At 35.4% G+C, this 13,076-nt stretch overlaps 1 protein-coding gene across 2 annotated transcripts in view; it reads right to left on the bottom strand.

Annotated features, from left to right (window-relative positions):
• PRKD3 (protein kinase D3) overlaps nucleotides 1-13,076 on the bottom strand; it is a 106,385-nt gene that overhangs the window by 35,852 nt on the left and 57,457 nt on the right. For both annotated transcript variants that reach the window (XM_003416077.4, XM_064277191.1), the window contains exons 6-9: nucleotides 11,352-11,544; nucleotides 7,845-7,922; nucleotides 4,745-4,928; nucleotides 1,061-1,184 (exon numbers count right to left, since the gene is read on the bottom strand). In XM_003416077.4, coding sequence (XP_003416125.1) covers nucleotides 1,061-1,184; nucleotides 4,745-4,928; nucleotides 7,845-7,922; nucleotides 11,352-11,544 — 579 coding nt within the window. The remainder of the gene's footprint in view (nucleotides 1-1,060; nucleotides 1,185-4,744; nucleotides 4,929-7,844; nucleotides 7,923-11,351; nucleotides 11,545-13,076) is intronic.

The following is a 13,076-nucleotide window of genomic DNA, read 5'->3' as shown; positions in this document are numbered from 1 at the left end:
TTTTGTAGCTAATTATATTTCAAACATTACTCTTTATTGTAGCATAATGCCAAATCCTTTTTTAAAATTTTATTTTTAAAAATTCATTATGCTTTTTACTTTGGTGATCAGTCATTTTACATAATTTATCAGGTATCCTATTAGCTTTCTTAATTCATAATTCATTTCTATATTGTTTATTTATCTTTGTACGTTTAATTACTTTAAAAAATTTTTTGTTGAGAATATACAAACCAGAACATACACCAATTCAACAATTTCTACACGTACAATTCAGTGACATTGTTTACATTCTTCAAGTTGTGCAACCATCCTCACCCTTCTTTTTAGAATTTTTCATCTCCCATTAATATAAACTCACTGTCCCCTAAGTTTTGTATTGAATCTTTTGAGTTGCTGTCATCAATCTGATCCCATATAGACAGCTCTTAAGAGAGCAGAATGCTCAAGGCAGACATTCTTCACTAGTTAAGCTAAACTACTGTTTGGTGTTAAGAAGAGTCCAGGGGATATTTTTGGTTTAAGGTTTAAAAATTATCTCAGAGCAAGAGTTCTGGGAGTTTGTCCAGCCGCCATGGCTCCAGAATGTCTGGATTCCATGAGAATTTGAAATTCTGTTCTGCATTTCCCTTCTTTTGATCACGATTCTTCAATTAAAATGTTAAGCAAAGGCAGCTGGGACATCCAGCTCTTCTGGTCTCGTGGCAAAGGAGGCAGTTGTTCATGCATGCAACTAGCTACACATTCCACTTCCTCCTCGTATTCCTGACTCTTTTTGCTCTTTCGCTCCAGGTGAACTGTCGTGCCTTAGACGGCCGCTTTCAAGCTTGTAAGATTCCAGGCACTAGGCTGATTCTTTCTGAATCTCTCCTGCTCTACCAGGTAATTAGGAAAATATATTAAATATTTTGCCTTTTAAATGTTCTCTAATACTTTTTTATAGTACTTTAATGTACACAATTTCTTTATAGATAGCTCATTCTCATTTTGATTTAAAAAATGAATAAAATAAAACCTATGACGGTGATACTAACATACTTAAACATATGTGATTACTGACCAGGTTATCCCTGCTGGTGTAATGCACCATCCAGCCTTCCTTCACCATTGTGCTGCTCTTTCTCTTTGTGTGCTTGATGGATTGTACAACCCTCATTAGCGGGATATTATTGCTTGTTGATGGACTAAAAAATATTTAAAATTTATGGTAAATATAATATCATTAAAAAAAATAAATACTAGGCTCACCGCGGCTTTTTAAAGAGAACTGGGCTAAATTTTTTCAAAATACATTAGAAAGACAGACAATGGCTTAAGAAAGAAGAAAATAAATTAATCCCAATACAAAGATATACAGTTGATTTATAAAATAATATTGTAACTTCTCATTCTTTGTCAGGAATTTCCAGAAGGACACAAAAAAATAAGAAAAATAAGATGAACAACAGAGTACAGAGAATTCCTTCCAACTGGAAGATCTGGGGCCTGAGAGAGGATCTTGTTTGGGATTGCTGTTGAAGAGTCATCCTGTCCTAGACAGCATAATAAATTAGTAAATTTATGACAGGGCAAAAGGCAGGTATACCTATACTCAAATCTACACGGCTTAAATGTCAAACTCACTTGTCATGTTTTCAGGAAAAAAGACTTCTAGTAGAAGATATTCAATGGAAAATAATTTACAGATATTAATCAATAAAACTAGCAATGTAATGAATCATATCCGGTAATACTGAAACATGGTCAGTATCAGTGTGGCTGGAGAAAAACAGCAATTTTGGTGGGCAGGGAGAGGTGAAAATACAATGTTTTTCAATTTGAACCTCAAACAGAAGAAGTCAAAGAGAAAACACCTAAACTATTAAGCATTCACTGTTAGGAACATAGCTAAGTTGTCTAATGGTCTCCAAATTGGGTAAACAGTAAATTTTCATTAATAATGATAGATATAACTTAATGATTTAAAAAAAAAAAAAAAAAAAAAACCCCGTCGCTGTCAACTCTGGTTCATAGTGACCCTATAGGACAGAGTATGACTGCCCTACAGAGTTTCTAAGGAGTGCCTTTTGGATTCCAACTGCCGACCTTTGGTTAGCAGCTATAGCACTTAACCACTATGCCACCAGCATTTCCAACTTAATGATAAGCCAGAGTAAATGACTACACTGGAAGTAAGGAGCTCAGCCATGTGAAAGTGATAAATAGCCTACTTCTTCTAAATAACTGTTGCCAATGAAAAACAAAAACTGCCAAAATGGTGACGTTTTTACTACAAAGGAGTACATCCTGAGGGTGTACTACAAAGAATCAGATTTCTATCAACATAGGGGGATAGTTAAGGAGCCCTGATGGTACAACAATTAAGCACTCGGCTGCTAACCAAAAGGTTGGTAGTTTGAACCTACCCAGTGGCTCCACAAGAAAAAGACCTGGCAATCTGCTCCTATAAAGATTACCAAAAACCAAAAAAAACAACCCACTGCTGTCAAGTTGATTCCAACTCCTGAGCCTAGGAAATTCTACAGGGGCGGTTTTACTGTATCACATCGAGTTGCTATGAATCGAAAATAACTTGACAGTACCTAACAAAAACATTATCCATGTGTGTCATCAAGTAGATTCCGACTCACAGAGACCCTATATGACAGAGCAGAACTGCCCCATAGGGTTTCCCGGTTGTAATCTTTTTTTTTTTTTTAATTCATCTGTTTTTATTAAGGTTGTTCTTTTTTTTTTTTAAATTGTACTTCAGATGAAGGTTTACGGAACAAACTAGCTTCTCATTAAACAGTACACATATTGTATTAAGACACTGGGTTAACAACTCCACAACATGTCAACACTCTCCCTTCTCGACCTTAGGTTCCCTATTACCAGCCTTCCTGTCCCCTCCTGCCTTCTAGTCCTTCCCCCTGAGCTGGTGTGCCCCTTTAGTCTCGTTTTGTTTTGTGTGCCTGTCTAATCTTTGGCTGAAGGGGTGAACTTCAGGAATGACTTCATTACTGAGCTATAAGGGTGCCCGGGGGCCATACTCTCAGGGTTTCTCCAGTCTCTGTCAGGCCAGTAAGTCTGGTCTTTTTTTGTGAGTTAGAATATTGTTCTACATTTTTCTCCAGCTCTGTCCGGGACCCTCTATTGTGATCCCTGTCAGAGCACTGAATGGTGGTAGCTGGGCACCATCTAGTTGTACTGGACTCAGTCTGGTGGAGGCTGTGGTAGTTGTGGTCCATTAGTCCTTTGGACTAATCTTTCCCTTGTATCCTTAGTTTTCTTCATTCTTCCTTGCTCCTGAAGGGGTGAGACCAGTGAAGTATCTTAGATGGCTGCTCATAGGCTTTTAAGACCACAGATGCAACTCACCAAAGTAGAATGTAGAACATTTTCTTTATAAACTATGTTATGCCAATTGAGCGAGATGTTCCCCAAGACCATGGTCTCCACAGCCCTCAGCCCAGCAATCTGGTTCCTCAGGGAGTTTGGATGTGTCTATGGGGCTTCCTCAGTATTGTGTACTGTCTTACCCTTCTTGGCTGTAATCTTTTATGGTAGCACATCACCAGTTCATTTCTACCTTGGAGCAGCTGGTGGGTTTGAACCAATGACCTTTTAGTTAGCAGCCAAGCATTTAACCATCATGCCACTAGGGGGATATTTAAGATAGTTTTATAGTCCAACAGCATTTTAACACAGTGGTAATATTTAGATTAACTGTGGCAATATGAAAACTGCCCCCAGATTCATCACCACCATCTTCAGTACAATATTCTCAGGAATGTATTCTTACTACTGTTTCTACCATCAAATAACCTACAGATGTGAAGAAACTGGTTGCCCTCTCATGCCTATTGGCTAGAAGCTTCCCACAAACATTTCTGGGCTCTCAGATTTCTTCAGAGGCTACTTTTCCCACTAAAAATATCTGCTGCCCTCCCATAGGGGCTTGTGTAACAATGAAAAACCAAAGAGATGTTCTCAGGCGGAAATTCGCTAAGACAGAAGGCTTATGTATGAGGCAGTGAATTTAGGAAGTGTGACTGGGTCAAACTTTTGTTTCCTGTACAGCTAGATAAGCCTTGTAAGCATATTTATGGCTTCGAGTATGATAGCTAAGGAGCCCTGGTGGGTTTGGTTTTTTTTTTTTTTTTTTGTGTGTGTGTGTGTGTGTGCACGCACGTCCCATATGTGGAAAACCAGAGGTGACCAATGTAACCAACTGGTACCTTCAATTATCACTGGGACACTGCCGTCCTATAAATAAGGGGGTCATATTTTGGTGCATTCTCTCGGACATACGTTCCCCACAAAATATGTCTCAAAATCCATATTGCATATCATAAAGTCAGAAAGACTCCTTGATTCAGCACGTCTTCCTTTACTGAAAACACAATTTCAAAAAAATTTTTACAAGAGAAAGTACTAGGATCTTGAAAGGGTTAATTAACGGATGGTTCAATACTGGCACCTTGTAGTGGCTGCTCCACAACTAGGTAGTATATCTGAACTACAGTTATATAAAGCATTTTTTTTTTTTAAAGGGTTCTCATACCTTCACATCTTGAGAGCATGTCAAGAGCGATATGATTTATTTCAGAAACATTGCTGCGCATATGAAAGAATTAGCTACAATTAGATTTTAAATTAAATTTAAGGTTCCACTTGTAGAGACAGGCTTTTTCTTTCTTAATGGAACTCCTGGACAGACCCTACATTTGGAAGTAGCTTACAATACATACACATGTGTTACCTGATTGTTTTAACAGCTTCTTCATCTTTTTCTATGTCAAGATCAGATGGATCTAGGAAGAACATTTTATCTTCTGGAGGAGATGGCTCTTCTGTGTCATCCAAGCCCCGACTACCATCACTGTTTATATCACTACTGTCAATGTCCATCGGTGTGTCCGTATCTGTTCCCAGACTGGAAGGTTCTAGCAAGGTTTGAAATGAATTTCAGAGTTTTATATTAATGGAATATTACCATATTTAAACAGAGGCAGTTTATTAAATATAAGTTTTAAAATTCTTAAAATATCTTTATGATTCAGGATAAGAAGGTATTTATTAAAAAAGTAAAAAATGTACAAATCATAAGGCAGAAGATTAATTTGATTACATTAGAATTTTAAATTTCTGTATGATAAAAGATATTATAAGCAAAGTTAAAAGATAAGCCACCACTTTTATATTTATAGTCAATTGATTTTCAACAAGGATGTCAAGACAATTCAATGTGGAAAAAAGTTTTCTCAAAAAATGCTGCTGTGACAACTGGATATCCACATGTAAAAGAATGAAGTTGGATTCCTTCTTTGGGTCCAAGGAAAATTAACTCAAAAATGGATCAAAGACCTGTGTAGGAGTCAAAAGTATAAAGCCCCTAGAAGAAAATTTAGAAGTAAACTTTGTGAGCTTTAGTTAGGCAAAGTCTTCTGAGACATGACACCAAAAGCATGTGATAAAAGAAAAATAAACAAATTGGGGTTTATTACAATTAAATATTTTTGTGCTGAAAATGATACCATAAGAAAGTAAAAAGAGAGCCCACAGAATGGGAGAAAATATTTGCAAATCATCTATCAGATAAGAGACTTATATCCAGAATATTTAAAGAAGTCTTACAACTCAGTAATAAAAAGATAAATAACCCAATTTCAATTGGGTAAAAAGGATCTGAAGAGATATTTCTCCAAAGAAGATATACAAATATCTAATAACCATATAAAAATATGCTCAACATCATTAGCTATCATGGAAATACAAACCAAAACCACGATAATATACCACTTCACACCAACTAGGACGGCTATAATAAAAAAGGCAGACAATAACAAGTGTTAATGAGGATATGGAGAAACTGAAACCCTTATAGATTACTGGTGGAAGTGTAAAATGCTGTATCTGCTTTGGAAAACAGGTTTGCAGTTCCCCAAAACGTTAAACATACAGTTACCATATGACCCAGCAATTCCACTCCTAGGTATACGTATTCAAGAAAAATGAAAACATATGCCCACACAAAAACTTGTACTTGAGTGTTCATAGCAGTATTTTTCACAATAGCCCCAAAGTAGAAACAACTCAAATGTCCATCACCTGATGAATGGATAAACAAAATGGAGTATTGCCACACAGAGGAATATTGTTTGTTGATATAAAAGAATGAAGTATTTGTATGTGCTACAACACGAATGAACCTTGAAAACATTATGCTAAGTAAAGAAACCACAAAAGCCCACGTTATATAATATTGTTTATATGAAATGTTTAGAAAAGGCAAATCCATAGAGACAGAAAGTAGATTAGTGTTTGTCAGGGGCAGGGGGAAAGCAGGAAACGGGGAGGGAGTGACTACTCCTGAGTATGGAGCTTCTTTTTGGGGTGTTGAAAATATTCCAAGATTAGATTGTGGTGGTGGCTGCACAGCTTTGTGAATATACTAAACGGGTGAAATATAAATTATATCTCAATAAAAATGTCACATAAACATACAAAAAAGGGATAAGCTACTGACTGAGGAAGATATTTTTAACACGCTTAACTGACAACGGGTTAGTATGCAGACTTACCATTAACTCCGACAAACCAAACGAACAAAAAATTAGGTAAAGCGTTTAAACAAGCAATTTAAAGAGAGGGAGAAGAAAACAACCCTAAATAACCAGTAAACATTGGAAAAATGCTCAAACTCACTAATAATCGGAGAAAGGCACATTAAAATAAATGTAAGTTGTTAGTTCATGTCCCTTTTATGAAAAACCAAAACCAAACCCACTGCTGTCGAGTTGATTCTGACTCATATTGTATGAAAGGTAGTACAAAAATACAAATACATGAACTATAAATCTAGAGGAGAATTTACTTGTATAAAAAAAACCGTACTAATTCAGATTAACTGAAAAGAAAAATCCAATCACACTGTCAGTGGTATTAAATAGAAAACACGTCATAAGGGAAAACATTATATTCTAGAGTAGTTTCATTCTTTCTGCTTTTCCTCCTACAGAACTACTTCCATTCAAAATTATGCTGAGAATTTAGTCACTACTCTTTCCTTCCAAAAAAGGGTAATCACTTTGCTTACTATTATCTTGAACAGAAAATAATGGTCAAAGAGAGGAAATGTTTATTTGATAGAGAAATGTTTATCTGATAGAGAAATGTTTATTCAATAGAGAAAGAGATGGTGAGGCAGTACATGTGTTCTAATGATTATGGACTAAGGAGTCAGACCATACAGGTTCAATTCCCAGCTCCACCACTTATTGGCTGTATTTTGTGGGCAAGTTATTTAACATTTTCATGGGTAGGTGGGTATGCCTCAGTTTAGTGGCCTGTGAGCAGACATAACAATAGTACTTACTTCAAAAAGTTGTTCTTAGGTTTACGTGTCAAGCACCCAATAAATGGTCAAACTATAAAAGAACAGGGATAACAGCAGGGCTTTAAAACAAGTCCTTTCATCTCTAAAGATGAAAGAATATATGCAGCACCACTAGCTATGTTAGCACGTATTAGACTACAAAGTGGTAGGTGGCTAGAGGAAAGATGGGAAGGCACAATTACTTATGAAAGTATACCATTACCCAACACAGTGAATGTAATTAATGTTACTAAACTGTACAGTTAAAAATGGTTAAAATGACTTTTTGTTATATACGTATTTTCCCACAATAAAAATTTCTTTAAGTACATCATCACTGACCTCTGTATTTTGCTTGATTATTAAATCCGAAAGGAAACTTAGCTGAAGTTAAAAAACAAAATAAAATATGCAAATATAACCTTATGCAAAAGAACTGCAACCTTGTCTGATCATTTATAGAAATTAAGAAAAAGAATTTTACCTCCATTGAAAGTAACCTCTCCAAGGCAGTCTCTTGGTACTTTAGATGCACAGCGTTTATGGCAGTTGAATTTGCAATCTAAAATAAAAATAAGATAGAAATATTGATTTGTCCAAAAAGTTAGGCAATGTCAGATACGGTCTTTCTTTCAGTCACTGAGGGAGTATTATTTTCGTTATTACTAATGATGATAATAAAATAATAACAAAGTCTTCCTTTTACTAAGAACTAAGGTCTTGGACTAAAGGTCTGGTCTCAAATTCTGTTACCATCTTTTCGTAGCTGTTTAACCTTCTACCAGTCACCTAACCCTCTCCCTGCCAGGTCTCAGATTCTTCATCCGTAAAATAAGGTCAAGACCATTTGTATAATACTATGCCACAAAGTAGCTGGCTGTTCCATGTTTCCTTCTCTTACCTCATATTCCTTTTTCCATATCCCCCTTAAGAGTTTCTTAGGCTGATTAAATTTCTATTCAACATATCTTAGGCACTTACTTTCAATTTCTAAGTATTAAGACCTGATGCAGATGCAGGAAAGAGACTGCGATTCAATAAACATTTATCAGGAATCTAATGAGGGCTTTCACATACAACCCTGTGATGAAGGCATTAGCTTCTCAAGCACAAGGTCTCCTATTTTTACATTATGGTTCTCTTCAGCCTGTAAGAACCTTCGAGTTGACAGCCGTGCAGATCAGTGTCAGGTATAATCTGTTCAATACTACTGTGTAACTCAGTGGGTCTCAAAGTGTGATCCCCAGACCAGCAGTATCAGCTCACTTGGGAACTCACTAGAAATACAAACTTTTGGGCCCCCACTCAGAATAACTATACCAGAAATTCTGGGAGTGGGCCCAGAAATCTATGTTTTAATAAGCCCTTTAGGTGATGCTAAAACTGAGACCCACTGTTGTCACTATTGTCTAATACAACCTCTGAAATACATCTAGCAGCAGTAAGTGGGTAAAAATAACTGAGTCTTGACTTAGAATGCTTTTTTAACACCTGTGAGTCAAGGAAATCTTGGGTATAGTGCCAAGCACATGCTGAAGGTCAAAAGAAAAAGCATCATGAAATTAATAATTTGGTCTATTATAAAAATTTGCATTATAGGATACTGTCCTTTTTAATAAGTAGCCATAGGGAAAACTCATATACAATATATAATATCAATATCTTGCATATCTCTTAAAAACTGATTTTTTTTTTTTTAAACCTCATGAGCTTTGAAAATTGTGAGAACTACAAGGTTTCTCTTTTCCCTTTAAAAATTTAAAGCCAAATTTGTGGTCCACCTGAAGCAAGTTTATAAGTTCTAATGGCAGGCATTTCTACTCTTACCCATGTCTTATTTGTCTACGCTTTCTTGTATCTTACATATGCTTTCAAGTTACCTTGAAGATTTTATGGAACAAAGTAGAAAACAAACAGATACATGAACAGATGAATGAACAGCTGCTCTTAGAACTGTATATTCTTTCAAATGATCCAGTATAACTGTTTTGTGTTATCTAATTATTTTTTTTCTTTATTCTTAAGTTGACAAGTATATGAAAACGATGACTATTTTGCTTTTTAATTATCAATTTATACTATAACAATACAGGGGTTGCTGACGTAAATGACTGTTTTTGATTGATAACTGAAACAGCTTACCTATACAAGAAATACAACCTACCATTTTCTGAACTAATATAAGCACAAAACATTATTCTACCAGAGGATTAAGAAGTTAAACTAATACCCAGTGGCAGAGTTAACTGGCTTCACTTCAAAATTCATTAATATACATATTTATTTTAGTTCCTCTACAAAATATTGTGCTCTTCTGCATACAGTTTTATAGTGTTTCTTTTCTGTTCAGCAGAGCTGCACCGTTTACTATCTTTACGAAGACCGACCTGTTGGCTAGAATTTTACATCTGTTATTAACGTTCTCTCCCAAAACAGTTTTTAGTGGCTGCTTGCCAGTAACTTTCATATTGATATTTTAAAGTATTAATTTATATATTAACTCATACCCAAAAGCAAGCTGCTGAAATATAATTTCAACATTCAATTACACCTGATGGTTAAATACCTGACAACAATTGTATGTATCACCTGTTCACTTTTCTCATATGCTGTCATATACTGTCAAGAAAGCTTTTCTTATACTAATTATCCTATTCTGGGTTGTAAACAAGGATTCATTGTTGCAAAAGTCTCAAATCTAATGTTCTATGTAGATAACCTGATAACTCAATTCCATAAATACTCTACTATATAAAGAGTACTGTACCAAGAACAGAAACCCTGGTGGCGTAGTGGTTCAGCGCTACGGCTGCTAACCAAGAGGTCAGCAGTTTGAATCCACCAGGCTCTCCTTGGAAACTCTATGGGGCAGTTCCACTCTGTCCTATAGGGTCGCTATGAGTTGGAATCGACTCGATGGTGGTGGGTTTGGTTTTGGTGGCACCAAGAACAGTTATAATAAATTAATCACATGAAAAAAGGATACTACAGTCAGACTACTTATACCTTACCCTGGCTCAGTGACTAGTAATACTCTGTTGTACAGCATTGTTGAGAAAAAGATACAAGACAAAAAGATAATATCATCTTTAAAAAGCATAAAAATATTACATAATTATAAGGAAAAATTTATTCAATTATTCTATAAAATTCATGTTTTATTAAGAGATATTTTTGAAACACTATGATAGTGTGCTGAGTTAGTACTGGTATGTACTTAGTGTGCTGGGTTCCTTTTATAATTTCAGTGGGTTCTACTAACAGTCTACCTACTGCAGGGTGATGATTCTCTAGAATAATAGTTTTTGTACAAGTCTCCTAGCTATGTAATTAAAACCGCAATGAAACCCCTGCAGCATATTTACATGTGTGTGTGCCTGAATGCTTAATGAAAAGAGGAAAGCATTATTTCCATTGTGGGTAGTGTCTAGCTCCGGAACTACAACGACTTAAGCTCAAATATCAGCTTAGTTGCTTACTAGCTGTTCCTTACTGGCAAGTGTTGAACATGCAAGTTAAGCAGACATGTCTCATAAATGCAAATCACTATGTGATTCAGAGCAAGTTACTTAATCTCTCTATGCCTTAGTCTCCTCTCTTCTAAAATGGAAAACTACTGCTATTGCTACTAGCAAAAGTATATTTCTCATATACAGTTGTGAAGATTAAGAGTAAAGTGTTTTTTAGCCTAGGCCTTGCCACAAAGTACTTACAATGCAGGTATTATTAGTAGTTATTAGTATATATACATATATGCATATACATATATAGATACACACATATATGCATGTACATATATAACCCACTACCACTTAATATACAAAAAAGATGTATATATATGTGCATATATATATATATACATCTTTTTTGTATATTAAAGACTATAAGAACAACTTATTTGGCTAAAGCTTCTGAAATACAAGTATTTTAAACTTCTATTTGCTAACAAAAATAGACATGAATTTTACATAAGGGAAATACCCACTCCTACCTTTACACTGCATTCCTTGACGGAAGAGGCCTTTCAGTAACCGCTTGCAGTATTGACAGATTGTGGGACGGGTATAAGAGTGAACAGCAAATGTGTGTGGAACTTTCACTCTGCACATCACCATCTTTTCCATCCAGATTGGGCGACCACTCCAAGAAGGAATTCTCTTACTTGGTTCTTGATGAACATGTGACTAAAACATAATTTTCGTAAGTTTAAGTCAATATTGAAGGTGAAGTATTTTGAGCAGGGCTTGACTACAAGAATCATGTACCTGGAATTCTATAGCCAAAAATGTAAAAATGTGGCTCTCAGCAGTTTCCTTTGGAAGCTTAACTTACCAATCCTTAAAGGAGAAAAGTACAGCATTTTTTACACTTAAAAACAAAACTAAGATACTTTCATCTGCACACACATTCACTGACAAACTATTGTTTGACAGACACATATATCATTTAAAAAATAAAATGCAAAAACCTTAAAATTAATTCACAACAGATGTTCAAATCCCTTCAAAAACCTGACCAAAGAATTAACCATAGGAAAATAAATAAATCCAGGAAACACTGTTGCTGTTCATGTTGTACTACTAAACATGATGTCTTGAAAATATTTCAGATTTATTTTAACAAAGATTAAAATATACATGTAAAAATTTTAATTGATGATATAAATTACAGATATATAACTTATTTTTGTATACTAGTTATTTTGTATTTTATAACTAGTTATTTTGTATACTAGTCATTGTAAACTAATAACTTTAGCTCTAGTAATTGTGCTTTAAGAAGTACGTTGACATTTTAAGTATCTTCCAGTTGTTTGGGATTTTTTCCCCCACGTGAAAAAGAAGGAATACTAATGCAAGAATTAATTAAAAACGTTTTTATAGCTGAAGAGAGAACTGGATTTTTATAACTATGGCCCTTTCTATACAAAAGGAATAATTAAATTCAATCATAGGTCACTGTATTGTGGCTCATTCTACTCATCCAGCAAGCACTCAGTGATTATTATACGCTTGGAATTATACTGTTTATAGAAACAAAATAAATAAAAAATAGTTCGTGTGCTCAACCACAAAATCGAAATACCTAACTACTACCTAGATGTACTGTGTTGTAGCCGTTTGCATTTTCACTGCCAGAACTGAGGTCCCGGGATCTTTTAGATGCCTTCTACAACTAGTAAGAAGTTATAGATAATGTTCATGCTACACTGACATGTTCAACCAATGGAAGTAAAAGAAGCAAGAAGAAACCAAGAAACAAAGAAGTGTAAGGGAGAAGGGGAAGCTGGGACTGGGGGTGAGGGATGGGGGCACACAGGAGACCAAGAGGAAGTAAAGGAAGAGAAAAACAAAATAAATGAATAAAGAAGAGCACTACATAAAGAACACAAATATAGCCACAGATCAACAGTTTCTTACTAAGGTGTAGCCAGAAATTTTCTAAAACTAATTGTGACACTGTTTAATTAAAGAAAAGTACATAGAGGAAGTAGTGCCAACATGGCACCACAGACAGAGCACTGTGCCGTCCCTCTGCAGCAAAGACCAAAAAATTAAGTAAAACAGATACAAACATCAATCCTGGAACTCTAAGCACCAAACGTAGGAATAAACAACTTGATCAAGCACTGAATGGAGTAAGAAACTGAGGAGAGCTACAGAGTGCAGGTCCCCTACCAGCTAACGTGGCCAGATTCGCCATCTTGGACTACAGC

Source organism: Loxodonta africana, chromosome 26 (assembly GCF_030014295.1).
Source record: "Loxodonta africana isolate mLoxAfr1 chromosome 26, mLoxAfr1.hap2, whole genome shotgun sequence".
NCBI lineage: Eukaryota > Metazoa > Chordata > Mammalia > Proboscidea > Elephantidae > Loxodonta > Loxodonta africana.
Note: the sequence above shows the minus strand (reverse complement) of the source record. Positions and strands in the feature narration are given on the sequence as shown.